Genomic DNA, 27,845 nt, shown 5'->3' on the forward strand with positions numbered 1-27,845 from the left:
ATGGCGAGGCGGCATCCGTGGTGGGGTCTCAGGGGGCCGACGACCCCGCTGCTCCTGCTCCTTTCCCTCCTCTCTTTGTTCCCTCTTAGCCGGGAGGAGCTGGGGGACGGTGGGGGCCACGGCTGGGATCCGGAGGTAGCTCCTGCTGCGGGACCAGGGGCGCGGATCGGCAACGGAGCCTTAGCTCTTTGTCCCGAGCCGCCCGGGGTCCGAGAGGATGGAGAGCCTGGCCTGGGAGTCAGGGAACCTGTCTTCGTGGGGCTCCGAGGGGGAAGGCAAAGCGCCCAAAGCGGTCGAGGGCCCCCGGGGCAGCCGGGGCTGGGAGCGGAATATGGGGTCAAGACATTTGGCAGCCGCGGGCGGGAGACCGGACAAGGACCAGGGTCTCTGTTATGCTGGCGCCCAGAGGTCTCCTCTTGCAGGCGGACAGGGCCTTTGCAAAGAGATAGTCTGTCACCAGAGGGTTTGTCTCCAGGGGTCCCAGGCCCGGAGAATAACCCTCCCTTCCCTTCGGACCTTCTGATTCGGCCCCGTAGTTCTCAGCCGGTGTCCTCTCAGAGGCATACTGGGAGAGGCTCCTCCCCAAAAGTGGGAACCACGCGCCGCTGCGGGGAACTGTCGGGACCAGGGCGCAGGGGTCAGAGCGAGAGAACTGCGACATCCCGAGCGAGGAGGACAGGCCCCCGGTCGGACCGCCCTCCCGGGGCCGTGGGATCTGGCCCCGGACTGGATTCAGCACCTCGCACAGCTAGGACAGCTCCCGCGTCTGGTTCAGCACCGCGCGAGTCTCGGACAGCTCCCGAGCCGACGCCCGAGCGCATGCGCTCCCGAGGTCTCTTCCGCCGCCGCTTCCTCCCGCAGCGCCCCGGGCCGCGCCCCCCTGGGGCCCCGGCCGGGCCTGGAGCCTGGAGAATACCCCTAGAGGGCCGGGCCCGCCCCCGTCGCGCCGCGAACCGCCACCCACAGTTTCCGCAGTACAACTACCAGGCACTAGTGCCGGAGAATGAGGCGGCAGGTACCGCGGTGCTACGCGTAGTGGCGCAGGACCCGGACACCGGAGAGGCTGGGCGCCTAGTCTACTCGCTGGCTGCGCTCATGAACAGCCGCTCGCTGGAGCTCTTCAGCATCGATCCGCAGAGCGGCCTTATCCGCACAGAGGCCGCTCTGGACCGCGAGAGCATGGATCGTCACTACCTGCGCGTGACGGCGCAGGATCACGGCTCGCCGCGCCTCTCTGCCACCACCATGGTGGCCGTTACAGTGGCCGACCGCAATGACCACCCGCCGGTATTTGAGCAGGCGCAATACCGGGAGACGCTTCGCGAGAACGTGGAAGAGGGCTACCCCATCCTGCAGCTACGTGCCACAGACGGTGACGCGCCCCCCAACGCCAACCTGCGTTACCGCTTTGTGGGGACGCCAGCTGCGCGCGCTGCCGCCGCCGCCGCCTTCGAAATTGATCCGCGCTCGGGCCTCATCAGCACCAGCGGTCGCGTGGACCGCGAGCACATGGAAAGTTACGAACTGGTGGTGGAGGCCAGCGACCAGGGCCAAGAGCCCGGGCCGCGCTCTGCCACAGTGCGTGTGCACATAACCGTGCTGGACGAGAATGACAACGCGCCCCAGTTTAGCGAGAAACGCTACGTGGCGCAGGTGCGCGAGGATGTGCGCCCCCATACGGTGGTGCTTCGCGTCACAGCCACTGACCGGGATAAGGATGCCAATGGACTAGTGCACTACAACATCATCAGTGGTAACAGCCGCGGCCACTTTGCCATTGACAGCCTCACAGGCGAGATCCAGGTGGTGGCCCCTCTGGATTTTGAAGCAGAGCGAGAGTATGCCTTGCGCATCCGGGCTCAGGATGCAGGCCGCCCCCCGCTGTCCAACAACACCGGCCTGGCCAGCATCCAGGTGGTGGACATCAATGACCATACTCCTATCTTTGTCAGCACGCCCTTCCAGGTCTCTGTCCTGGAAAATGCACCCCTGGGCCACTCAGTCATCCACATTCAGGCAGTGGATGCAGACCATGGAGAGAATGCCAGACTGGAGTATTCCCTAACTGGTGTGGCACCGGATACACCCTTTGTGATAAACAGTGCCACTGGCTGGGTCTCTGTGAGTGGACCCTTGGACCGTGAGTCTGTGGAACATTACTTCTTTGGTGTGGAGGCCCGAGACCATGGCTCACCCCCACTCTCAGCCTCAGCCAGTGTCACAGTGACTGTGCTGGATGTTAATGACAATCGGCCTGAGTTCACCATGAAGGAGTACCACCTCCGACTGAATGAGGATGCGACCGTGGGCACCAGTGTGGTCAGTGTGACTGCTGTAGACCGTGATGCCAACAGTGCCATCAGCTACCAGATCACAGGAGGTAACACTCGGAATCGCTTTGCTATCAGCACCCAGGGGGGTGTAGGTCTGGTGACGCTGGCCCTGCCCCTGGACTACAAGCAGGAACGGTACTTCAAGCTGGTGCTAACTGCATCTGACCGTGCCCTTCATGATCACTGCTATGTGCACATCAACATCACAGATGCCAACACTCACCGGCCTGTCTTTCAAAGTGCCCACTACTCAGTGAGTGTGAATGAGGATCGGCCAGTGGGTAGCACTGTGGTGATCATCAGTGCCTCTGATGATGATGTGGGTGAGAACGCTCGCATCACTTATCTCCTGGAGGACAACCTGCCCCAGTTCCGCATTGACGCAGACTCAGGGGCCATTACCCTGCAGGCCCCCCTGGACTATGAAGACCAGGTGACTTACACACTGGCTATTACAGCTCGGGACAACGGCATCCCACAGAAAGCAGATACTACTTATGTGGAGGTGATGGTCAATGATGTGAATGACAATGCTCCGCAGTTTGTGGCCTCCCACTACACAGGTCTGGTCTCCGAGGATGCCCCGCCTTTCACCAGTGTCCTGCAGATCTCAGCCACTGACCGAGATGCTCATGCCAATGGCCGGGTCCAGTACACTTTCCAGAATGGGGAAGATGGGGATGGAGATTTTACCATTGAACCCACCTCTGGCATTGTCCGCACTGTGAGGCGGCTGGATCGAGAGGCGGTGCCGGTGTATGAACTGACTGCCTACGCAGTGGACCGAGGTGTGCCCCCACTCCGGACTCCAGTCAGCATCCAGGTGACAGTGCAGGATGTCAATGACAATGCACCGATCTTCCCAGCCGAGGAGTTTGAGGTGCGAGTGAAGGAGAACAGCATTGTGGGCTCAGTGGTGGCCCAGATCACTGCAGTGGATCCAGATGAAGGCCCCAATGCTCATATAATGTACCAGATTGTGGAGGGGAACATCCCCGAGCTGTTCCAAATGGACATCTTCTCGGGAGAGTTGACGGCACTTATTGACCTGGACTACGAAGCTCGCCAGGAATACGTAATTGTTGTGCAGGCCACATCAGCCCCTCTGGTCAGTCGGGCCACTGTGCACGTCCGCTTGGTTGACCAGAATGACAACAGTCCTGTGCTCAACAACTTCCAGATCCTCTTCAACAACTATGTATCCAATCGCTCGGACACCTTCCCCTCAGGCATCATTGGGCGCATCCCAGCTTACGATCCGGATGTCTCTGACCACCTCTTCTACTCCTTTGAGCGGGGCAATGAGCTGCAGCTGCTGGTGGTCAACCAGACCAGCGGGGAGCTCCGACTCAGTCGCAAGCTAGATAACAACCGCCCACTGGTGGCCTCCATGTTGGTGACTGTCACAGGTGAGGGGCGGGGGTTAATCAAATGAGCCAGTGACCTTAGCCTGTCAGGTCCTCAGGGCCCCCCACAAGGCACTTCAAACCAAAGAGGGATTTCCAGGCTTTCCAAAAATCCCTTGAGCGCTGGGTATCTGCACCCCACAGGATCTGCCATAGACCTCCCAGGTTAGGATCATATAGTCTCTGCTTGGGGTCTTGAACAGTCTCCACAGAACCCCAAAGATTCTAGGGCATTAGCAGACCTCATAAAGACTCTTAAAGAACTGCCTGCTTTATTTAAGTAATTATTTTATTTTTTAAATTTTGTTTTGACTGTGCTGGCTTTTTTCTAGTTGTGGCAAGCGGGGACTACTCTCTACTTGCAGCATGTGGGCTTCTCATTGCAATCATTTCTCTTGTTGCAGAGCGTGGGCTCTGGGACACTTGGACTTCAGTAGTTGAAGCACATGGGCTCAGTAGTTGTGCTTCCGGGCTCTAGAGCACAGGTCAATAAGTAGTGGCACATGCACTTAGGTGCTCTGTGGCATGGGGGCTCTTCCCGGATCAGGAATCAAATCCCAATTGTCTCCTGCATAGGCAGGAGGATTCTTTACCACTGAGCCACCAGGGGAGCCCAAGAATCGTCTGTTTGTTAATCTAGGGATTGCTTCCCTCCTTCTGAAAGGCTGGAGTAATGCTCTGGATGTCCCGGAAAAAGCCAGCATCATACCCCTGTTCAGATGAAGGGTTACTTTGGGTCCATACTGACCTTCAGCCTGTGGAGAAGAGGGAGGCCATTCATTTTTCGGTCGGGAACAGCATCTTCCTTTGGCAGCTTCAGACAGAGAGCAGACCCATATTAGCCTGGCTGCTATCGATGAGGCTGACTAAGGCCCTGCCCTTTGGGAGAAAGTCTGGAGATCCGCTTGTCTCTTCTGCAGCCGTGGACTGAGGCGAGGCTTTCAGAAACTGTTCCCTCAAAGGAGAGCTCAGGTGGGAAAAGCTCTTGCAGGCCTAAATACTGGAGGCTGCAGGGGTTGGGACAGACTTTACTGGTGCTTATTTTCTAATTCTGGAGCATAGGACTCCTGGCACTGCCAAGGAAGGCACGTCTTCATTCATTCCTCAATTCCCTGAAGAACAAACCCTGTCAGCCACCCAGTGTGTGGAGACAAGGCATATAAGCACCTCATCCTCATTTCTGAGGGTGGCCACTGAAATCGCAGGACCCAGGTCTGGGGTGATGGGCAGCTTGCTGATCCAAGAATGCTGTGGAGGAGGTCAGGGTCCAAGATTCTCTTAGAGAGGAGCTTGCTGACCCAGGGTTCTGGGAGATGCGGTTGAGTGGTCACAGAGCTAGGGACCCTTCTAGTGAACTGGGAAAGCAGTTGGCTAGCCAGAGATAGGGAATAGGTTATCCTTCACCTGGAGGATATTCTTGGAGAGGATGTTTTGCTAGTTCTGCAGTACTGGGGGATGGGAGGAAAGAAAGTCGGTCATCAGTGGCCTTGGCTCCTCTTTCTATCCTGATTGGCCTGCTGATCATGATAACCTGAGGAAGGGTGGGTTACTGATCACTTAGGGACCATCTTGTGTGCTGTTGGAGGAATGACCTGCTGACCCATGGGCACTACTGGGGGGCAGAGAGTGGGTGGGTTGATCCCTGGCTCAGGCCCTTCCCCATGCTGGAGGGAGGGGACAGGAAGCAGTACATTGCTGACACCTTGGTGCTGAGAGAGTTGGTGATCACAAGCCCAGACCCTCTTGTGTCCTGACAGGGTCAGCCCACTAACACAGAGGTGCTGGGGGACTGGGCCAGTAACCCTCCCCTTATCCCTGGGAAGGGCAGCCGCTGACCCCAGACTGACCTCTTTCCCCACTTCCGCCGGCAGATGGGCTGCACAGTGTGACGGCCCAGTGCGTGCTGCGCGTGGTCATCATAACCGAGGAGCTGCTGGCCAACAGCCTGACCGTGCGCCTGGAGAACATGTGGCAGGAACGCTTCCTGTCGCCGCTCCTGGGCCACTTCCTGGAAGGCGTGGCTGCAGTACTTGCCACCCCCGCCGAGGACGTCTTCATCTTCAACATCCAGAACGACACGGACGTGGGGGGCACCGTGCTCAACGTGAGCTTCTCGGCGCTGGCACCCCGCGGGGCTGGAGCCGGCTCTGCGGGCCCCTGGTTCAGCTCCGAGGAGCTGCAGGAGCAGCTGTATGTGCGCCGCGCGGCACTGGCTGCCCGCTCGCTGCTGGACGTGCTGCCCTTCGACGACAACGTGTGCCTGCGCGAGCCCTGTGAGAACTACATGAAGTGCGTGTCGGTGCTGCGCTTTGACTCCTCTGCGCCCTTCCTGGCCTCCGCCTCTACGCTCTTTAGACCCATCCAGCCCATTGCAGGCCTGCGCTGCCGCTGCCCTCCCGGTTTCACGGGAGACTTCTGCGAGACGGAGCTTGACCTCTGCTACTCCAACCCCTGCCGCAACGGCGGCGCCTGCTCACGGCGCGAGGGCGGCTACACTTGCGTTTGCCGGCCACGCTTCACGGGTGAGCGGGGCGCGGGGCTGGGTGAATATCAGGCAGAGTGGGGGGCGGAACTACAGTGCAAGTGAGCATTGGGCATCACTCTTGAGCCACCCGGGGTTGAGTTGGGCGCGGTTAGTCCAGAAGCGGTAGAACCTGGCAGAGAGGGAGCCTAAGGCCTCGAAGAAATAGAGGTCTTGGCTGGGCCAACCCCCTGGTGGCTCAGATGGTGAACAATCTGCCTGCAGTGCAGGAGACCTGGGTGGGGAAAATCCCCTGGAGAAGGGAATGGCTACCCACTCCAGTATTCTTGCCTGGGAAATTCCATGAACAGAGGAGCCTGGCAGGCTGGGGTCGCAAAGAGTCAGACACCACTGAGCAACTAACAGTTTAACTGGGCAGAGGAAGAGGAGGGGGCGTGGCCCTGGGCAGGGGCGTGGCCGGAAGGGGAGAGAGGGCGGGGTCAGGTGTAATAGGGGCGTGCCCACAGTCTGCGAGACTTTCATTTCTTGGCTCTCACCTGGAGTTCGTGGCCTTCGGAGGGGCGGGGCCCGCTGGAGCCGGGGGCGGGGCGCGGTCTGACCCCGCCTCTACTGCCGACTTGACCCCTAGGCGAAGACTGTGAGCTGGACACGGAGGCCGGACGCTGCGTCCCGGGTGTCTGCCGCAACGGGGGCACCTGCGCCAATGGGCCGGACGGCGGCTTCCGCTGCCAGTGCCCCGCGGGCGGTGCCTTCGAGGGTCCACGCTGCGAAGTGGCGGCGCGCTCCTTCCCGCCCAGCTCTTTCGTCATGTTCCGCGGCCTTCGACAGCGCTTCCACCTCACGCTGTCCCTCTCGTAGGTGCTCGCCCGCATCAGCGCGCCCTCATGGGGTCCCCACCACCTCCAACACCCAGGTTCCTGACTGCCCCCAACCTGGCGTCCCATGGGACACCGCCCCTTCCCCTCCCTCTCTCATCACTTCCTCCCTCACCTAGCCTGGGTGGGCTCCCTCAGACCTTCTTGTCACAGGGATGGTGGGTGTGAGGAGGGGGTCTTGCTTGTGACGGGCCCTCCCCGACCCCAGGTTCGCCACGGTGCAGTCCAGTGGGCTGCTCTTCTACAACGGACGCCTGAACGAGAAGCACGACTTCCTGGCCCTGGAGCTCGTGGCTGGGCAAGTGAGGCTCACATATTCCACCGGTGGGTGCCCCCCATGGATCAATGTAGGGGTGAGGGGGTGCATGTGTGGGTGAGTTGGCTGGGGGGTGTGAGCCCCCCAGGCCCACCTGAACACATCCCTCCACCCATGCCCAGCAGACCACCTTCTCTCTCCATGAAGCGTGTGCTTCTCCCACATGTCCAGAGGCACTCTGGTCTGACCAGTGTGGCCACCAGCAGGGGGAAGTTATCTGATGCATCCAGGGTCACCTTGGGAGTAGCTGTGCTTGCATGACTGGGTAGGGGGAGGGGAGGCCTCGTGCCAGACCAGCCTCCATACACATCCGCCCTGCAGGTGAGTCCAACACAGTGGTCAGCCCCACGGTTCCAGGGGGCCTCAGTGACGGGCAGTGGCACACAGTGCATCTGAGATACTACAACAAGGTGGGCACCGCCCTCGGCCTGGGAGTATGGGGAAGGAGCTGGGATACCAGGTTCTGGGATAACAGGTGACCCCTGGGGGTCCTGTTGAGTGACGTACTGGGTCTGTAGCCCCGGACAGATGCCCTGGGGGGTGCTCAGGGCCCCTCCAAGGACAAGGTGGCTGTGCTGAGCGTGGATGACTGCGATGTGGCTGTGGCTCTGCAGTTTGGGGCTGAGATTGGCAACTACTCGTGTGCGGCTGCCGGCACGCAAACAAGCTCCAAGAAGTGAGCTCCCCAGCCCCTGAGCCCCAAACCCCCTGCCTGCCAGAGTCCACCCCCACCCTTCCCATACTGCCTCCAAACTCCCCATCCTTCCCCAAACCACCAGATTTTCCTTTCCTCACTAGAACGCTGAAACCCCACCTCACCTTAGCCCCTATCTCTGTGTTCTACCCTGGACTCCCCATTTGTACATGTTCCCCCAGTCACCCACTCCTCCAAATTCTCTACTCTCTTGGTCTCTCTAATGACCCACAGCCCCACGTGACTCCCATCACCTGCCCCCAGCCACCCTTCTGCCTCCCTTTTTCATCCTCATCCTCAACCCCAGCCTCTTCTACCTTTCCCCAGACCATCTGCCCATCAGAAACTCTCCTTTGCACCCCTACAACTGAAGTCAGGCCCCAGTTCCTCCTCAGCCTGATCTTACCCTCCCCATTCGATCACCTTACCCTCTGAGTCCTACCCCCTCCATTTCCTATCCCACCCCAACCCAGTAGCAAACCTACCCTGGCCCCAGTCCCACCAATGACCTGGACCCCTGACCCCCAGGTCCCTGGACCTGACAGGCCCTCTGCTCCTGGGGGGTGTCCCCAACCTTCCCGAGAACTTCCCCGTGTCCCACAAGGACTTCGTTGGCTGCATGCGGGACCTGCATATCGATGGCCGCTGGGTGGACATGGCGTCCTTTGTCGCAAACAATGGCACTGTGGCAGGTAGGCCATGTCCCCATCATAGGGAAAGGGCAGAGGGCTTTATGGATGGACTCGAACTCTGACCTCCTCCTTGTCTCCTTTTCTGGCAAGCACTCTGCTGCAGTCTGGCCTTTAGGACCTGAGTCCTACCAATTCCACCCCCTGCGAGAACAGGGGGCTGAAATCTTGGGCCCTTTCAGCCCCCCTGAGCCCTGTGTTTAGCCCAGCGCTCATGCCCTCTCTCGTGTTTGCATGTCCTGTCTCTACTTTCCTCTCCCAGGCTGCCAGGCCAAGCTGCACTTTTGTGACTCCGGCCCCTGCAAGAATAATGGCATCTGCTCAGAGCGCTGGGGTGGCTTCAGCTGTGACTGCCCGGTGGGCTTTGGAGGCAAAGACTGTCGGCTCAGTGAGTGGGCAGTCCAGGGCAGGAAGGGCCTGTGGAGTATAGCTTCTGTTCTCGAGGTGAGGCCTGTGACTCTGCTCCTTTTATCCCACCAGCTATGGCCCATCCCCACCATTTCCGTGGCAACGGAACACTGAGCTGGGACTTTGGAAACGATGTGGCCGTGTCTGTGCCGTGGTACCTGGGGCTGGCGTTTCGGACGCGGGCGAAGCAGGGGGTCCTGATGCAAGTCCAGGCTGGGCCACATAGCACACTCCTCTGTCAGGTGGGTCTGTCCTCCTGAGCCCTTCCCTAGACTCTCGGCTCTCAATCTCTGAGGCCACCAGCACCAGTGCTGTGGTTTTAGGCCTGGTCCCAGGTGGCTCAGATGATAAAACATCTGCCTGCAATGCAGGAGACCTGCATGGGATCCCTGGGTTGGGAAGATCCCCTGGAGAAGGAAATCACAACCCACTCTAGTATTCTTGCCTGGAGAACCCCATGGAGAGAGGAGCCTGGCAGGCTACAGTCCATGGGCTTGCCAACAGTAGGACCTGACTGAGAGACTAGACGCTTGGGCACACACACACACAGAGCATACTTCTCTGCTCGGAGCACTGATCACACTTGACCCTGCTCTCGACCTTGGCCCTTGACCCTCTTCCCCACTGTCATATCCTCTGCAGGTGCAGCGTCCCAGCCGACCTCTCCCCTGCCACCTGCCCTAATCCATGACCTCTGCCCCTTAACGTCACTCTCAGAAGCATAGAGTGCCCTGGCGCAGGGCCCTCCGTGCCAAATATAGCCTGTCCCTCTTGTGTGCTGACCTCTGCTGTTTGTGACCTCTGAAGCCCCAGACCCCACCTCCTGACTCTCCCGGCCCCAGCCCAGTGTGAGGCTCTGACCCCAGGGCTGTGCCTCTCTGCCCACAGCTGGATCGGGGGTTGCTGTCTATAACAGTGACCAGGGCCTCAGGCCGGGCTGCCCACCTCCTCCTGGACCAGGTGATAGTCAACGACGGCCGGTGGCATGATCTGCGGCTGGAGTTGCAGGAGGAGCCAGGTGGCCGGCGGGGCCACCATGTCCTCATGGTCTCATTGGACTTCAGCCTCTTCCAGGTCTGACTTCTAACCCTGGAGTGGTCCATTCTTAGCCTTCCGACCAGACCCACCTCATCGGACCCCACTCAGTCCAACTCCTCTTCTTCCATCCACTGCACATAGTCAGATGTTGTCCCCTGAATCCCCCTCCTCAGGTCCTTGCTTTAAGCCCACCCTGCTCCGCCCTCCTCATGTCAGGGAGGCTATGCAGATTTCTAGCCTGGTCTTGGGGTACCTCTGTAGCCAGCACTTTGCCAAACGTCTTCTGGTCTCCCGATCGTCCCAGCTCAAAATCATGGAATTTCAGGGTCTGTTCAGGGTCCAGGAGAGAGGGGCCTGTCCAGAGCCCAGCTCTCGACCAAACCTTCCTGTCACTCATCCTCTGTGCTTCAGCAAGTCCCCTGTACTCCATCTCATGCCCAGACCAGCCCCCTGGTCCAGAGGGCCAGAGCATGGTGATGCAGGGCTAGGATAAGGCCAAGGCTGACACTGGGGTAGGGCAGGGGTTCATCGGTCCCCCTTCACCCCCAGTGCTGACTGTCCCCTTCTCCCAGGACACTTTGGCGGTGGGGAGTGAGCTGCAGGGCCTGAAGGTAAAGCGACTCCATGTGGGAGGCTTGCCCCACGGCGCTGAAGAGGAGACTCCTCAGGGTCTGGTTGGCTGTATCCAGGTGAGGGTCAGCGTGCAAATATGAGGTGGGGCATTAGGGTGAATGGTCAGAGGTCAGGGGTGCCTTGAGGCCTGAGATGCTGCATTCACCTGGAGGTTGGCATAGGGGTGGTGGTGACCAGAGCCATCAGAAACAGGTCGAGCCTTTCTGTGCTGTTGGAGGTGAGAGTCCAGCTTAGATTATCAAGGGTCATTAGAGGCCTGTGTCAGGGAGAGCATAATCAGGGGTCTCAATAGTGGCACTAAATGGGAATATTGGGTCAGGGCTTAGGGTACCCACTCCAGCATTCTTGCGTGGAGAATTCCATGGACAGAGGGGCCTGGCGCGCTACAGTCCATGGAGTCACAAAGAGTCAGACACAACTGAGCGACTAAGCACACAGTGGTCTGTAGGGAGATTGCATGTCAGGGGTCATCAGACCATGTGGGTGGCTCTGCTGGATTTGGGGCTGAGGTGCTCTGACATGGGTCTCACCCTTGCCGGCTCTGCCCACAGGGAGTATGGCTTGGCTCCACGCCTTCGGGGTCCCCAGCCCTGCTTCCCCCAAGCCACCGAGTGAACGTGGAACCTGGCTGTGTCGTGACCAATGCCTGTGCCTCTGGGCCCTGCCCGCCCCGTGCTGACTGCCGAGACCTCTGGCAAACCTTTTCCTGTACTTGCTGGCCAGGTGGGGCCTGGAGGGGGGTACCTGCTAGCTCGGTGGGGCCTGGGTGGGGACAGGGTGATCTGGGGCTCATGGTGAGGACTGGGGGACCTGGAGAGGAGGCAGGGGCCGAGAAGGACAGGAGCCTGCTTCCTCCCATGCTCTGTGGCCGGTGTCCTCAGCTCCCTGACCCAACCCTCAGGTTACTATGGCCCAGGCTGTGTGGACGCCTGCCTCTTGAACCCCTGTCAGAACCAGGGGTCATGCCGGCATCTCCCAGGGGCCCCCCATGGCTATACCTGCGACTGCATAGGTGGCTATTTTGGGCACCACTGTGAACACAGGTAAGGGGCTGGGGGCTGAGGTGATGGAAAGAGCTGGAGAGGGTTAGGGAGGGTCACTGAGATATGGTAGAGGCATCTCACCTGGTTCTCCACCCCAGGATGGACCAGCAGTGCCCGCGGGGCTGGTGGGGGAGCCCAACGTGTGGCCCTTGCAACTGCGACGTTCACAAGGGCTTTGACCCCAACTGCAACAAGACAAATGGGCAGTGTCACTGCAAGGTGCGCCTGGCCCCTGACCTTTTAACTCTGTCGTAGACATTCTGTGATTGTTATCCAGCTTGCAGACTTCTGCCACCTGACTCAGCCCCTGACCCCTTACCCCTACCCTGTGACCTATCTGCCACCTCTTATCCTTGACATCTGATTCCTCCCTTATGTTTCCCTTGAGGCCCGTCTTCGTTCTGGTCTGTGAGCACTGTTCTCCCGACCCTTTGCCCTTGATTCTACCCACTCTCCAAGCTCTGATCTGAAATCCTCACCTTAAGCCCTGACCCCTGACTTCCGGCCCCTGACCCTTTCTCAAACAGGAGTTCCACTACCGACCGCGGGGCAGCGACTCATGCCTGCCATGCGACTGCTACCCAGTGGGCTCTACTTCACGTTCCTGCGCCCCGCACAGCGGGCAGTGCCCCTGTCGCCCAGGAGCCCTTGGCCGCCAGTGCAACAGCTGTGACAGTCCTTTTGCAGAGGTGACAGCCAGCGGCTGCCGGGGTGAGCAAGCTCCACGTGCAGCAGGCTGGCTCTGGCATGTTGCCACCAAGTCCCATGGCATGCTTGGCTCTCTGGGTAGGGGCTCTGGGTGACTTCTTGTGCCACCCGGGGGCTCCCACATTGGCCCCAGGTATTTTGGTGGACTGTCACAGAATCTGAAAGGCCAACTCCCCTGAGGCCAGCAGCAGAGTGGTAGGCTGTGGGCCTGGGGTAGGTGAGGGGTCAGCGGGTGAGGCCGTCCCTGGCCCCAGCCCCTGGCTGCCTGCCTCACTGTCTTCTTCTTCCCTAGTGCTCTATGACGCCTGCCCCAAGTCCCTGAGATCCGGTGTGTGGTGGCCGCAGACCAAGTTTGGCGTCTTAGCCTCAATGCCCTGTCCTCGGGGGGCGCTAGGTGAGTACGTGGGGGACAGGCACATTGCTGAGGGTGGTGATCGGCCTGTCCTCTGACCACCTCTTTTCCTGAGTTGGTTGGCCTTGTTCCTGCCAAGAGGTGGGAGTGGGGTGGGGGGCAACATTGGTCCCTCATTACCTCTTTGGGGCTCTGGCTCCCTCCCCCCAACCCTCACTGAGCCTCCATCTGTTTCTCTTGGCTTCTGGGCAGGATTGCGGGGTGCAGGTAAGGGGTACGTGTTTGCTCAGGTGCGCTGCCCCCTCCCACTGCCGGAGCTTTTGCAGACCCCTCCTGCTGCCTGAAGTCCCTGCAGACCCCTCCCCACTGCCTGAGGTCTCTCAAAGCTCCTCCCAACTGCTCGAAGTCCCTGGAGGCCCTTCCCCCAACATAAACACTTCCTAAGGTCCTTGTAGACTCCTGCTCAGTTCCTCAGCTTCCTGCAGGCCTCTTTCTACTGCCTGAGGTCTTGAAAGACCTCTGTCCTCCATTGGAGGACCCCACAGACCCCTCCCTGCTGCTTGAGGTCCCCGCCACGGCTGGACCAAAGCTGTCTGCGTGTGCATGCTCTCGTGTGTGTTTTCCTGTGCCTGCGCACGTGTCTATGTCTGTCTTTTGGGAAGGGATCTCTGTGTTTAAGACAGTGTCCCTCTTGCTGGTGGGTGATAAGATCTCTTAAGGGCCAGGTCAATTTCATTCAACTCTCATTCCAGTCTCACAGATTAGGGAGAGATGGCAGCAAAGTCATTGGGGCAGTTGAATTTTGTGTGCGAATTTTGATCCCCACCCTATTTTGGTCACAAAATTCTACTGGAAAACCTGGTCTCTGTGTGTGTGTGTGTGTGTGTGTGTGTGTGTGTGTATGTGAAAGGGAGAGACAGAGGGAGCATTGTGTGTCTGTGTGTTTGTCCTGGGTCACACAGCATCTACTTGTGTGTAGGTGTGAGCCTTGGCTTGTGTGTTTGGATGTGCGCACACACACACACAGGGTTTCCCTGGTAGTTCAGCTGGTAAAGAATCCTCCTGCAATGCAAGAGACCCAGTTTGACTTCTGGGTCGGGAAGATCCCCTGGAGAAAGGATAAGCGAGCCACTCCAGTATTCTTGGGCTTCCCTAGTGGTTCAGTCGGTAAAGAATCCGCCTGCAGTGTGGGAGACCTGGGTTCAGTCCCTGGGTTGTGAAGATCTTCTGGAGGAGGGGATGGCAGCCAACTCCAGTATTCTGGCCTGGAAAAATCCCCAAGGACAGAGGAGCCCAGTGGCCTGCAGTCCATGGGGTCGCAAAGAGTCAGACACGATTGAGCAACTAAGCGCAACACAGCACATACATACAGTCCCGCCCTTGTGTCCTTTATGTCATGGCTGTTCGAAATGGTCCCCAGACCTCTAGGAATTGACTGATAAGCGCCTGGGGCCCATCTGGGCTGGGGATTGGGTCTTCTCCATCCAGGGGTGCAGCCTGGATGCCTACTCCCTGGACCCTGCATCAGAGCTTCCCCTGGGGTAGAGGAGAGTGCTGTGGTTGCCTCCTCAGTGAAGGGGTCCAGGCCCCAGGACTGATCGAGGGTCACCTGCCTTCAGGTGCGGCCGTGCGGCTGTGTGACGAGGACCGGGGTTGGCTGGAGCCTGACCTCTTCAACTGTACCTCCCCGGCCTTCCGAGAACTCAATCTGCTGGTGAGACTGCCTGCACCTTGTCTTGCACACTAGACTGGCCCCAGTAGTGGCCCCGGCCCGTCCCCCCAGGCCCGTGGCAGGCCTCACACATCATGCCCCAGCCCTTGACATCCTGGGCTTTTCCGTGTGGCCCTTTAATCTGGCCAAACCCTTCTTCCTGTGAGGCTTTTGAGAAAGGCCCAAGGGACCACAGAGTGATTCCCTCTTCTTTATCCCGCAGCTGGATGGCCTGGAGCTGAATAAGACGGTCCTGGACACGGTGGAGGCCAAGAAGCTGGCTCAGAGGCTGCGGGAGGTGACCGGCCACACCGACCACTACTTCAGCCAGGATGTCCGAGTCACTGCCCGCCTGCTGGCCCACCTGCTGGCCTTTGAGAGCCACCAGCAGGGCTTTGGGCTGACAGCCACACAGGACGCCCACTTCAATGAGGTGGGGCTGCACCCAGGTCTCCTGATCTCCTGGCCCTGGACCCCTGCCCCTCTGCTCAGGCCCCTCCTGATCCCTGGGAAGTGAAGATCACGGGCTCTTTCTCCCGCCTTGTCCACTCCTGACCTACCCCCCCTGCCTACTGGGGCCCCCCTGAACACCTCGCCAGACCCCTCAGGCATGCCCTCACGTGTCCTCACCTGGCTGGGCCCGCTTTCACCTCCCTCCTCCCAGAATCTGCTGTGGGCCGGCTCTGCTCTGCTCGCTCCAGAGACCGGGGACTTGTGGGCCGCGCTGGGGCAGCGGGCCCCTGGGGGCTCCCCGGGCAGTGCCGGACTGGTGCAGCGCCTGGAAGAGTATGCAGCCACACTCGCGAGGAACATGGAACTCACGTACCTGAACCCCGTGGGGCTGGTGACACCCAACATCAGTATGTGGAGGGTGGGCTGGGACAGGGGGCTGTGAACTCAGACCCGGAGGTCCGAGGGGCGGGGGCTATGGATGGCAACATTAGTGGCTGGAGACTGTACTTAGGACACAGGCTCTGCGCTGGTAGCCGGGAGGCCATGTGCGTGGTGGGACTTGGGTCCAGGGTGGGGGGAGGTGGGAGGGGGAGATCCCTCAGCACAGGGCGGAGATCCTTGCTGGGTCTCACCCCTCTTCCTCCGGGGCAGTGCTCAGCATCGACCGCATGGAGCACCCCAGCCCCACCCGGGGCACCCGTCGCTACCCTCGTTACCACAGCAACCTTTTCCGGGGTCAGGATGCCTGGGACCCTCATACGCATGTGCTGCTGCCTTCCCAGGCCCCACGGCCATCCCCCGCTGAAGGTGAGAAGTCACCTCTGGGCCAGGTCCCATTTCCCTGCCCCACCTCCACCCAAAGCTGGACCCTGCGTGGCCCTCCTGTCTGACCCTTGCCCAGACCCTCCCCCTCGCCGCAAATGACCTCTCACAGGCCTGGATACTTGGGATTCAGCCCCCGGGGGCTGAATTCTTCAATGGTGCCTGCTCCCTGCACTCCCTGGTTCTGGACCCTCAGAGAAGAGATTCCTATGCTTGATTCTGGCTCCCGGTCAGACCTGGGTCTGTGGGTGCTTGGGGGTCAGAGGTCACTGACAGCGGCTCCTCCCTCTCCTCCGGCAGTTCTGTCTGGCAGCGGCAGCAGCATGGAAAATGCCACCACCTCGAGCGTGGCGCCCCCACCAGCCCCTCCAGAGCCCGAGCCTGAGCCTGGGATCTCCATTGTCATCCTCCTGGTTTACCGAACCCTTGGGGGGCTGCTCCCTGCCCAGTTCCAGGCCGAGCGCCGGGGTGCCAGGTACGAGTAGAGTTACCCCCAGGCCCCTCACCCCTGGGCTGCCCGCACACTCCAACCCAGCCTAGCTCCCCCATTTATGGTGGACAAACAAGCAGGTTCACCATCATCCAGAGACGCGCCAGGCCCCGCTCCTGCTCTGCGTGTCTTGTCCATGCCGGGCTTCACCGTGTCAGGGTGTCTGGGGGACTAGATAGACACAGAGCCACAGCTGGGCCAGTCACATAAAGGATACAGGTGATGAAGATGGGCTGACCAAAGGGGGCCAACCGGGGGCGTGCAGGGAGACACAAAGTCTACAGCTGCTTAGGCTGCAGGCTCCAATGTGCGCAGTGGGTCCAGAGCCCCTCAGCTGTAATTCTGCAGAACCAGGCCATGGACTTCTGGTGTTGAAGCTGCTCAGTGGAGGCTGAAGAGGTTCTCAGAAACAACACCCAGCCTGGGGTACCCCAAGCTCTGGGCAAGGGAAGACAGGGAGGTGGGCAGCCAGAGCTTGGGAAAGCTGGCAGCGTCCAAGCCCAGGTGGGGTGTCTCCTCAGGGTTCCCCAGAACCCAGTTATGAACTCCCCGGTGGTCAGCGTGGCTGTGTTCCACGGGCGCAACTTCCTAAGGGGTGTCCTGGAGTCCCCGATCAGCCTGGAGTTCCGCCTGCTACAGACAGCGAATCGCAGCAAGGCCATCTGCGTGCAGTGGGACCCGCCTGGCCCGTGAGGACCTCCACTCTGGAAACCCTTGGTCCCCCTGGTAGCCCCTGGGAGGCCTGGCCTGCCCCTGGGGCCCCTACCCACGCCCCTGTGCTCCCAGACCCATGAGGAATGCGGCTCCCCAACTCCAGGCTCCCGCAGCCCCTCCCAGTGCCTCTCACACACCCCTGCCTGGCGACGGGGCTCTCCCCCGAGGGGCTGGTCGGTCTGACTGCGCTGTGGCCACAGGGCGGACCAGCACGGCTTGTGGACCGCACGGGACTGTGAGCTGGTGCACAGGAATGGGTCCCATGCACGGTGTCGCTGCAGCCGGACGGGCACCTTCGGGGTCCTCATGGATGCCTCCCCCCGTGAGGTGGGGCTGGGTTCGGGGAGCTGAGGGAGTGGGAGGGTCAAAGGGCAGGGGCGCCCGACAGCCCCTGCGACCCTGTGTGTCCCTGCAGCGGCTGGAGGGCGACCTGGAGCTCCTGGCGGTGTTTACCCATGTGGTCATGGCGGTGTCCGTGGCCGCGCTGCTGCTGACCGCGGCCGTCCTGCTGAGTCTGCGCAGCCTCAAGTCCAACATGCGGGGGATCCATGCCAACGTGGCTGCCGCCCTGGGGGTGGCTGAGCTCCTGTTCCTGCTGGGGATCCACAGGACCCAAAACCAGGTGCAGGGGCCGGGGCGGGGGACCCACGTCCTGCTGACCTCATGGGGCCCAGGAAGGCGGAGGGGGCCAGGGTGCAGGGTCAGAGGTCAGGGGTGCTCAGTCACTTTGGGGCGGGATGCTGGGGTAGGGTGCGGTGGTTGGGGGGTCAGCGGTGGAGCGAGGCGGGAGAGGTCCTGATGCCCCCCCAACCCCCACCAGCTGCTGTGCACCGCGGTCGCCATCCTCCTGCACTACTTCTTCCTGGGCACCTTCGCGTGGCTCCTCGTGCAGGGACTGCACCTCTACCGCATGCAGGTGGAGCCCCGCAACGTGGACCGCGGCGCCATGCGCTTCTATCACGCCCTGGGCTGGGGTGTGCCTGCCGTGCTGCTGGGTGAGGGCCCTGCTCCCTGGCCTGTCCAGACCTGTGACCCAGACCTCCGTCCATCACGTGGGCTGACCCCTGCCCCTGATCGTGACCCCAGCCTCAGCCCCCCCGTGCCACTTGTTCAGGGAGGAGCCTGCCCTGCCCCCACCCCAGCTTCTCCCTGGGTACGTGAGATGGTTGGTCGGCAGCTCTGGAACACAGCCCCTCTGTCCTGTCCCTTCTCCCCCTCAGGCCTGGCCGTTGGCCTGGATCCCGAGGGCTACGGGAACCCTGACTTCTGCTGGATCTCGATCCACGAGCCCCTCATCTGGAGCTTCGCCGGCCCTGTCATCCTCGTGCTTGTGGTGAGTACCCTCCGCACAGTGCTTGTCCCTTGTCCTCTCCTCAGTGGGACAGGGTGGGAGGTGGCCCTGCAGTGGGTGTGGTGGTATCGGCCGAGGGGTGCCAGGTGGCAGTCTGCAGGCTTCCTGGGCTCGGCCTCCTCTTCTGTTCCTGCCCAGCTGGCATGGAGATGAGAGATGTGGGCTCACAGACTCGGCTGCTCTCCCTACCTGTCTCTATCTTTCTGTCCCTCTCTGCTTCCCTTTGATGGACTTCCCTTTGTTGGACTTTGCCAACAAAGATCCGTCTAGTCAAAGCTATGGTTTTTCCAGTGGTCATGTATGGAAGTGAGAGTTGGACTCTAAAGAAAGCTGAGCGCTGAAGAATTGATGCTTTTGAACTGTGGTGTTGGAGAAGACTCTTGAGAGTCCCTTGGACTGCAAGGAGATCCAACCAGTCCATCCTAAAGGAGATCAGTCCTGAATATTCATTGGAAGGACTGATGCTGAAGTTGAAACTCCAATACTTTGGCCACCTGATGTGAAGAGCTGACTCATTTGAAAAAACCCTGCTGCTGGGAAAGATTGAAGGCGGGAGGAGAAGGGGACGACAGAGGATGAGATGGTTGGATGGCATCACCATCTCAATGGACATGAGTTTGAGTAAACTCCGGGAGTTGGTGATGAACAGGGAGGCCTGGCGTGCTGCAGTCAATGGGGTCACAAAGAGTCGGACATGACTGAGCAACTGAACTGAACTGCTTCCCTATCTCTGACTTTTTCTATGATTCTAAGCTCCTCTGTTTCTCCTTGGTTTTGATCTAGGTGTTGTGTATGTGTGTGTCTGTGTCTGTTTCTCACGGGCTCTGCCTCTCTCTCTGTGAGTCTTAGTGTGTCTTCTGTCCCTGTCTCTCACTCTCTCTGTCTCTCTCTGCCCTGCCCCTGATCCAAATGTCTGGCTGTGGGTCCAGATGAATGGGACCATGCTTCTCCTTGCGGCCCGCACATCCTGCTCCACTGGGCAGAGGGAGGCCAAGAAGACCTCTGTGCTGTGAGTTAGCTGGCTGGGGGCGTGGGGGATTCTCAGAATGACAGCCCTCTCCTGGGTGGGGTTGGGGGGCTTCCCGGAGCAACCCTGATTCAGGCTGGGCTCCAGATTCTGGGTAGGGGGATGAAGTCACCCTTCATCCCCTAGCCTGCGATCCCTCTCCGGTACCCTTGTCTTACCCTGGCCCCACACGTCTGTCTCCACCTGCTGTCTCTCCAGTCTCCCAAGGCCTGGATGGCTCACTTTGCCCTTTGCCTTCCATGCTTTCTCTCATGCCCCGCCTCCCAATTCCAGTCGGCTTTCCCCATGTCCCCTCGTGGCTCCCTGAGTACTCCTGGTTCCGTCTGTGACCTCCAGACTCCCCTAGTGTCCTCCTGAGACCCCCACGTTTCTGTGTGAGTTCCTTTCCCTCCACATCCCCTGCGTGTCCTCCCACGTCTCCCACGTGAGCCCTGCGTGACCCTCGCGTGTCCTGTGTCCTTTCACGTTCCCGCGGCAGGACCCTTCGCAGCTCCTTTCTGCTCCTTCTACTGATCAGTGCCTCCTGGCTCTTTGGCCTCCTGGCGGTCAACCACAGCATCCTGGCCTTCCACTACCTCCACGCTGGACTCTGTGGGCTCCAGGTAACCCTGGCACCCTCTCCCTGACTGTGGACCAGATGGGGCTTCAGTAGGGTGGGGCCCGGGGCCTTAACCCCAGGCCTGGAGCTGATGCCCGTCCGGTGACTGACAGCTGACTGCTGCTGAGCCTGGACTGACCTTCATCAGTGCTGAGGCTCCTGGCCACTTGCTGGTCCACAATGACCTTCACTGACTCCAGTCACTCATGACTTCTCCTACTTCTGTTGACTTTCCCTGACTCCCTTACTGGGTCCCCCCGGGGGCTCCCCACTGCCTCACTCTCATCTGCAATGACTGATCCCACTAGCTGACCCTCAGTGACTTCCACTGGCCCTAGCTGACCCCCTCACGGCCCTGCTCTGGCCTCTCATGGACCCTCACTGTCCCCTCTCTGATCCTCGCTGACCTGCAGGGCCTGGTGGTATTGCTGCTCTTCTGTGTCCTGAACGCAGACGCACGGGCTGCCTGGACGCCAGCCTGTCTGGGCAGGAAGGCAGCGCCCGAGGAGGCCAGGCCGGCGCCTGGGGCGGTGAGGGGCCCTCCGGGCAGAGGAGTCGGGCTGGGGGCCCCGGGAGGCCAGCGTTGGAGGCTTCCCCAGGGCTGGCTCACACGCCTGTCCCCTTCACTGCCCCAGGGGCCCGGTGCCTACAACAACACGGCCCTCTTCGAGGAGAGCGGCCTCATCCGCATCACCCTTGGTGCCTCCACCGTCTCCTCAGTGAGCAGCGCCCGGTCTGGCCGGACCCAGGACCAAGACAGCCAGCGGGGCCGCAGCTGCCTCAGGTGAGGGCAGGGGCCGCCTCGTGAGGGGCAGGCGGCCCGCGGCTGGCTCCCCCCGTCTTGGCCGTCTCGGCCTCTGCTCTGCTGCCTCTGCCCCAGTGTCTTCTGCCACACACCCAGGGGCACCTTCTGAGCCATCCCGTGTGTGGCTGGCTGGGTACTCACAGGCGCCCCACCTCCATAGCACCCCATCACATCCCTCTCTGATGGGGGCTCCTGCATTTCCAGGGACAACGTCCTGGTTCGACACGGCTCGGCGGCTGACCACACTGACCACGGCCTCCAGGCTCACGCTGGCCCCACTGACCTGGACGTGGCCATGTTCCATCGAGATGCTGGTGGAGGTGGGGGCCCGGGCCAGGGAGGAGGGATGCAGAGGGTCTCTCCCCCGTTCCCCTTTCTTCTGCCCCCAGGTGGGAGCAGCAGCTGCCAGGGTTGGGGCAAGCTCCCCCGAAGTCACAGCTCCAGGAAGCACCTACCCACCCAGCCCTGGGTCTCCTGGCTACGTCCCAGTGCTGTTCCTGCCCCCTACTCCAAGCTTGCCCCACGTTCCCAGAGCCTCCCTCAAGACCCCCATGTCCCTCACCTTCCCCGGCCACTGCCATATGTTCCTCCTGACCTTCCCCACTCCAGGTGCAGACTCCGACTCTGACAGTGACCTGTCCTTGGAGGAGGAGAGAAGTCTGTCCATCCCATCCTCGGAAAGTGAGGACAGTGGCCGAACGCGGGGCCGTTTCCAGCGTCCACTCCGCCGAGCAGCCCAGAGCGAGAGGCTCCTTACCCGCCCCAAAGGTGACAGGACCCCTCTGGCCCCATGGGTGACCAAGAGATACCCCATATTCCACTTGGGTGTGGCCCAGGAGCCCCGCTGGCCCCTCAAGATTCCTGAGACTGACTTTGGGGTCATCGTGGGGTGCTCCCACACCTCTCCCCATCCAGCCTCCCAGCAGAGCTCTGCTGGCTAGAGACCCAGAAGGGGCCCAGGCAACAGATGAACAAGGTCGGGGATGTTACAGGGGGACATGTCATCCCTCCTCTTCCCTGAGGGTTGGGGTTCAGCCTGGTCTTCCTGACCCCTTAGCCATTGGGTTCCCCCACCACCAGTATCTGTCTGCCTCCAGTCAAGAGTAGGGGGAGCTTACCAGTGCCTCAGTCCCTGGATGGTTCCATGCATCTCTGAGAGACACCCTCCCACTACCACTGCTGCGTGAGAAAAGCCCAGATCTCAGGCGTCATTCAGGCTAGGGGGCCGCTGAGTCTGGGTCGCAGGGGTTGTCAAACCCTGCGGTGACTCTTGAAATCTACCCCGGCTCCGCAGACGTGGACGGCAACGACCTCCTGTCCTACTGGCCAGTGCTAGGGGAGTGCGAGGCTGCTCCCTGCGCCCTGCAGACCTGGGGCTCTGAAAGGCGCCTGGGGCTGGACACCAGCAAGGACGCGGCCAACAACAACCAGCCGGACCTGGCCCTGACCAGTGGTGATGAAACCTCCTTGGGTGGGGCCCAGCGCCAGAGAAAAGGTATGGAGCCCTCGGGGTTTCCCTGGGGGTCTAGTGGTTAAGGCTTCACTTCCAGTGCAGGGAGTGTGGGGGTTCGATCCCTGGTTGGGGGAGCTAAGATTCTACATGCCCTGGCTGAAAAACCAAAACATAGAACAGAAGACTGACTTAAGCCTGTGCTCCAGGGACCCCTGGGAAGTGGCCAAGCCCTGAGCCAGAGGATTTCATCTTCTTAATCCAAACAGCCTCACAGAGACCCTGAGGGCTTGTCTCCCTCATGTGGGGGGTTCTGCTCCTCTACGCTGCTTCAGGGTCCCACAGGACAGCCCCATTCTGGCCTGAGACTTGCTTGCCCCACAGAGACCCCAGGGGCCCCTCTTGCCTTAACTCAAGGGATTTCTCCCTGTCCCGCTGGAAGATTTCTTCCCCCTGGTTGTGCTTTCCAGGGGCCCCAAGGGGTTGTTCCTGTCCCAGCTCAAGGGGGTCTCTGTCTCCCCTCCTGTGTCACCCCGGGGACTGCTCCTGCCCCAACCCTGGGGATCTCTGTCCCTTTGACCCTGACCTGGGTGCTGCGTCATTGCCAGGACCTGGGGGCTGCTCCTCCTCTGATCTTGGGGGGTGGTTTGCCCCTACCCACACAGCATGGGGACCACCCCTGTCCTGAGACCAGGGATTACTGCCACCTCACTCTTACCCCTGTCCTGCAGGCTCTCTGGGACTCCCAGAAGCGGCCTCTGTATCCTCTCCCCAAAGGGTTTCTGCCCCCCAGTCCATGTCCCGGGGATCCCAGAGGCTGCTGCGTCCCTAGCCCCGGGGGAGTTCCTGGCCCCCAGACACACGCTGTCCCCCGTGTGCTCCTCCCGCAGGCATCCTGAAGAACCGGTTGCAGTACCCGCTGGTGCCACAGACCCGGGGCGCCTCTGAATTGTCCTGGTGCCGTGCTGCCACCTTGGGCCACCGTGCCGTGCCGGCTGCCTCTTACGGTCGCATCTGTGCTGGCGGGGGCACTGGCAGCCTGTCGCAGCCCACCAGCCGCTACTCTTCCCGAGAACAGCTGGACTTGCTCCTGCGGCGGCAGCTGAGCCGAGAGCGGCTGGAGGAGGCCCCCTCCCCGGTCCTGCGTCCCTTGAGCCGGCCGGGTTCCCAGGAACGCCTAGATGCTGTGCCAGGCCGCCCGGAGCCCAGGGATCGGGGAAGCACCCTACCACGGCGGCAGCCACCCAGGGACTACCCTGGTGCCACGGCGGGCCGCTTCGGGTCACGGGATGCGCTGGACCGAGGGGCGCCCTGCGAGTGGCTGAGCACGTTGCCCCCGCCCCGTGGTGCCCAGGACCTTGACCCACAGCCCCCGCCTCTGCCCCTGTGTCCCCAGCGGCAACTCTCAAGGGACCCCCTCTTGCCATCCCGGCCCCTGGACTCTCTGTCCAAGCGATCGAACTCAGGGGAGCGGCTGGACCACGCACCTAGCCGGCACCCCTCACGAGAAGGCCTCGGGCCAGCCCCGCAGCTGCTCAGAGTTCGGGAAGAGCCCCCCAGTGGCCCTGGCCATGGCCCCTCCACAGAGCAACTGGACATCCTCTCCTCCATCCTCGCCTCCTTCAACTCCTCAGCTCTCTCGTCCTCCGTGCCGTCCTCAAGCACGCCCTCGGGCCCTCACACCACCGCCACACCTTCTGCCGTGGCCTCTGCACTTGGACCCTCCACGCCTAGGTCCGCCACCTCCCACAGCATCTCGGAGCTGTCGCCAGACTCAGAGTAAGAGGTGTCCAGCCACCTGCTCACACCCCCGTCAGTTTAGGGCAAGCTCCCATGCACCCTGCCCTATATTCTGCCACCAGACGGGGTGGGGTTTGGCAGAGAGCGTGGGCTGCCCTGGGCTTGGCACAGCCAGGAAGCCACGGGCTGAGGGCAGAAGTCTGGCAGCGAGTGGGGTGATAAGCAGGAACTGGGTGGTTGTGTGACCTCGGCCTGCACCTCCTGGATTCAGGAGGAGAGTGAGGTGCCTTCCAGAGAGCTTGAGTTCGTGGAAGGGGGAGGGCAGGAGGTAGCCTGGAATGTGGAAGGGGAAGGGAGGAGAGGAGGAGTCTCTGCTTGGGAGCTTTGCTTAGGGTGGAGTGTGGATAAAGAGAAGTCAGACATAGGGTCAGGCTGTGGAACTTCAGTTTGAGAGTGAATCATTAATTCTCTTACTCATTCAGTCTATATGAAGTTCCTCCTGCCTGTAGGCACTGTGGGGTGGGCCACAGAGGAATTGAGCTGGGACCTGGTGCATCTCAGGCTTATTTGTAGGGTAGGGGATGAAGCTGGGTACAGGAGTCAGAGAGAGTGGTGAGGAACCAGAAAGGACCAGGCCTTGGAAGCCAAAAGCAGAGCTGATTTTTAAGGAGGAGGAACAACTAGGCCAGGTTTTGTGGAGGTCTGTAGGGTGACAAAAGGCTTCAGAGGGAAGGAGACCCTGGGACTGGGGAAGGAGACCATCAGAACTTGAGCAGAGATGGGGGCGAAGACGGGAATAGAGGGTGCAGGAGGAGATCTGAGGTGCCCAAGGCTCTGGAAGGATGCTGGGATGGGGATGAGGGAGCTGGGAGCACCCCCTGGGCCCTCCTGCAGCCCAGCCTTGGGGTCTGACTGTTGCGGAGGGCTGGGAGGACCAAGCCGAGGCTCAGGCTCTGCACTCACACTGACCTCTCTGAGCCTGTTTCATCATCTGCAAAATAGGCCTGCGGTAGCAAACTTGTTGAGGTGTGGAGATCTGGGAGATTTTGTTTTGGTCAGGTGTTTAACAGAATCTGTACACAGTAGATGCTCACTCAGTGCTTAAAGAAAAGACATAGGTGGCCAGTCAAAGGGCCTTGCTGGTGAGTCTGGGTTCCAGAATGGGTGAAGAGCTCTAAGAACCACAGAGTGGACACAAGGAGGCTGGGGACTAAGAGGATAAGGTGATGGGGGAGGTGGCCCGGGTCAGGTATGGTGGATTGTCCAGGGGGACCTGACTCTCAGCAGTCACTTTCAATCTCCACATTCAACTCCACAGAGTTCCCAGAAGTGAGGGTCACTCCTGAGGAGCGGCTGAGCAGAAGAGGACCAGCAGAGGGTGATGGAGGATCTGGGCTAACAAAAGAGGCTCTGGGACTTGGGGGCCAATCCTGGGGCAGCCTCCCACAGCCCCGTTCCCAGCTCTCCCTGTTGCTGTAGCACTGACTGTCCATGCTCCTCTGTGAGCGTGTGCAAGCGTGTGCAAGCGTGTAACAGGTGCGGGGAGCAAGGGAGCTGGAGGGAGCAAGGGAGCTGAAGGGAGGACTTTTATACGTTTTGTACCTTTGTAACCAGAGAGATATGCTTATGTTATTTTTCAGCTTTTCTGTCTCCCGGGGTTCTAAGGCTGGGCTGGGAGGGGGAGGGGGACAGAGGGGAAAGAGGTGCAGAGTTTGGGCCCATTTGGGTCCCTGGCAAATTATTGGCTCTTTCCTCTCATCTTAATGGGGAGGATTCAGACAGGAGGGGTAAATGCACCCCCACCCCCTATTCCCTGGTTGATCTGCGTACTGTCGGGGCCCCAAGTGCAGAATTAATCTTTGCTTTTGCTTGGATGTTACAGGGCACACTTTGGGGGCTTGGAGGGTTGGTCTTGAAAACAGGGGCCTCTGACCTCCTCACAGGGGCTCGCTCATGCTGCCCCTCCCCGTGGATGTGTGTGTTTATTATGCGGAGTCCCTGCCACTTACTGCCTTATGTCCCAGGACTGATGCTGTGGGGCGCTGGTGGATCAGCAGATGTCATGTTTACAGATTTAGGCTCCCCTTTCTCCCACGGGGAGGGGCTCAGGCCTCTATTCAGACATTCCTGCAGAGGGTGGATGGAGTCCTTGCAGCCCCTGCCCCTGCCGTGTACAAATATCGTGGTGCCATTCGGTTCCCTGACACTGCCCCCTGCTAGAATTTATTCTGAAGGGTGATGTCAGAGGGGGAGCAAAGGGAGCAAAAACAAGGGAATTAAAGACTCAGAATGTAGGTGCCACTGCCTCCCATGTTTACAGGAGCCTCCCTGGCCCCAGGCACCCGGGCTGCAGGAAGTGACTCAGTTCCACCACTCCTTGATTCCCTTGTAAAGGGAAAAACGACTGTTAGGACCCAGTTCACAAACCCTCACTTTTATTACTTCCTCTGATGTCCAGAACTGGGGGCTTTCACATTTTGTTACTTTGTTTACAGGTCAAGATTTTAAAAGGGTTTTTACACTTTGTTTACAGTTTAAAACTTTGTGAACTTTACACTTTGTTTACAGTTGAGAATGTTTTTTTTCCCCCCCTTTGTTTACAAGTGCAAGGTAGAGAATGTGGGAGAGGGGCTTGGAGGACCCACTTGTGAGGACCCTGAACCTGGTCATCTTGAGGGGTTTCTAACCCCCTAGTCGTCCCAGGCCAAAGGTCAGCTCTGAGTCCCCTGTTGAACAGAAGGCCCAGTGGTAAGAGTAGGCATCTTCTTACCACTGGGAACAGCAGCCGTGCAGGGCAGTGGAGGGTCTGTGCAGACACCCACCTCCTTCACAGCATACTCTTGGGAGGCAGTTTTCAAGGAGATTAAAAGTTCTACTTTACTGACTGGTGCCAAATCCCGCCAGCCAGGACCCCAGCTCTCCTTACCCAGAGTGACCCAGCCCTTGAAGGGTTGAAGGGTCTGCTGTGGGGAGAGGGGGTTGTCCTTGCTATGTCCTAGGTTCTGTAGTTGCCCCTCTCTGGGAGGGGAGTCCCCCCTCCAGCCCAGTGACTCCTTTTCCTGTCTGTGTAAATTGTTCCGTGAAGCCGCGCTCTGTTTTGGGAATAAACTTCTATAGAAAATGGTTATTGCCTCATTCTGTTTGGGGGTGGGGGATAGGGTTGGAGGGTGGCTATGAATGATTTCCAGGGGTTGACCTTGGAGAGAAATCTGAGCACTGCCCCCTCCTCCTCTCCGAGAATATTCGGCTATTTTTAGCTCATTTCATTGAAGATCTGGACCAGGTTGCGATCTCACCCTGAATTCTGTCCCTTCGCCTTGAAGCCGGACTTTAAGTATGAGCACAGGGTAAGGCCCCGTCAAGGCAGCAACTTGATGGCTTCCTATGTCTGCCGGGCCCTGCCGCCCTGACCTGGCATTTGCTCTGGCTGTCAAAACGACCCTAGGAACTGCCTTCAGTCCATTGACACGACTGACCCCTAGCTGTCGGACATCCAGTTCATCAGGAACCCAGGCAGAAGCCTTTCGGCATCATGTGCTTCCTTCGGGGAAGGCGGAGGCGGGGTAGGGGGAAGCTCGCAAACTTTCAGGTCTGTGTGTCCAGTGTTGAAGGGAGCCCTTGAGCCCCTCGGGTCTTAGAGACATGCCAGATCTTAGGGGCAAAGCCTGACGGTGGTGCCCTCAAGGAGGCAAGAGAGGCCCCACGGA

The 27,845-nt window shown here is 60.1% G+C and overlaps 1 protein-coding gene across 1 annotated transcript; it reads left to right on the top strand.

The window, feature by feature from the left end:
• On the top strand, positions 1 to 27,764 carry CELSR3 (cadherin EGF LAG seven-pass G-type receptor 3). The gene is made up of 35 exons (XM_065933759.1): positions 1 to 3,742; positions 5,611 to 6,261; positions 6,850 to 7,075; positions 7,305 to 7,420; positions 7,734 to 7,822; positions 7,931 to 8,088; positions 8,635 to 8,798; positions 9,058 to 9,183; positions 9,276 to 9,445; positions 10,092 to 10,277; positions 10,814 to 10,930; positions 11,426 to 11,597; positions 11,776 to 11,917; positions 12,016 to 12,136; positions 12,445 to 12,628; positions 12,918 to 13,019; positions 14,597 to 14,691; positions 14,912 to 15,121; positions 15,353 to 15,548; positions 15,793 to 15,948; positions 16,264 to 16,438; positions 16,975 to 17,142; positions 17,368 to 17,494; positions 17,583 to 17,789; positions 17,988 to 18,162; positions 18,388 to 18,500; positions 19,448 to 19,527; positions 20,024 to 20,147; positions 20,557 to 20,673; positions 20,779 to 20,927; positions 21,153 to 21,262; positions 21,558 to 21,716; positions 22,243 to 22,443; positions 23,289 to 24,177; positions 25,457 to 27,764. Exons 1-35 carry the CDS (start codon positions 1 to 3, stop codon positions 25,482 to 25,484), a joined length of 9,945 nt encoding a protein of 3,314 aa, XP_065789831.1. The 3' UTR covers positions 25,485 to 27,764.
• Positions 27,765 to 27,845: the final 81 nt, after the last annotated feature.

The sequence above is a fragment of the Muntiacus reevesi genome, chromosome 4 (genome assembly GCF_963930625.1).
Source record: "Muntiacus reevesi chromosome 4, mMunRee1.1, whole genome shotgun sequence".
Taxonomy (NCBI): domain Eukaryota; kingdom Metazoa; phylum Chordata; class Mammalia; order Artiodactyla; family Cervidae; genus Muntiacus; species Muntiacus reevesi.

Excerpts from the sequence above, each read along its gene's own strand:
- CELSR3 (XM_065933759.1), top strand. The coding sequence starts at position 1 with ATGGCGAGGCGGCATCCGTGGTGGGGTCTCAGGGGGCCGACGACCCCG. Across the intron at positions 13,020-14,596 it reads CTGTCCTCGGGGGGCGCTAG|GTGCGGCCGTGCGGCTGTGT; the intron begins GTGAGTACGTGG and ends ACCTGCCTTCAG. Across the intron at positions 20,148-20,556 it reads CTGGACTCTGTGGGCTCCAG|GGCCTGGTGGTATTGCTGCT; the intron begins GTAACCCTGGCA and ends GCTGACCTGCAG.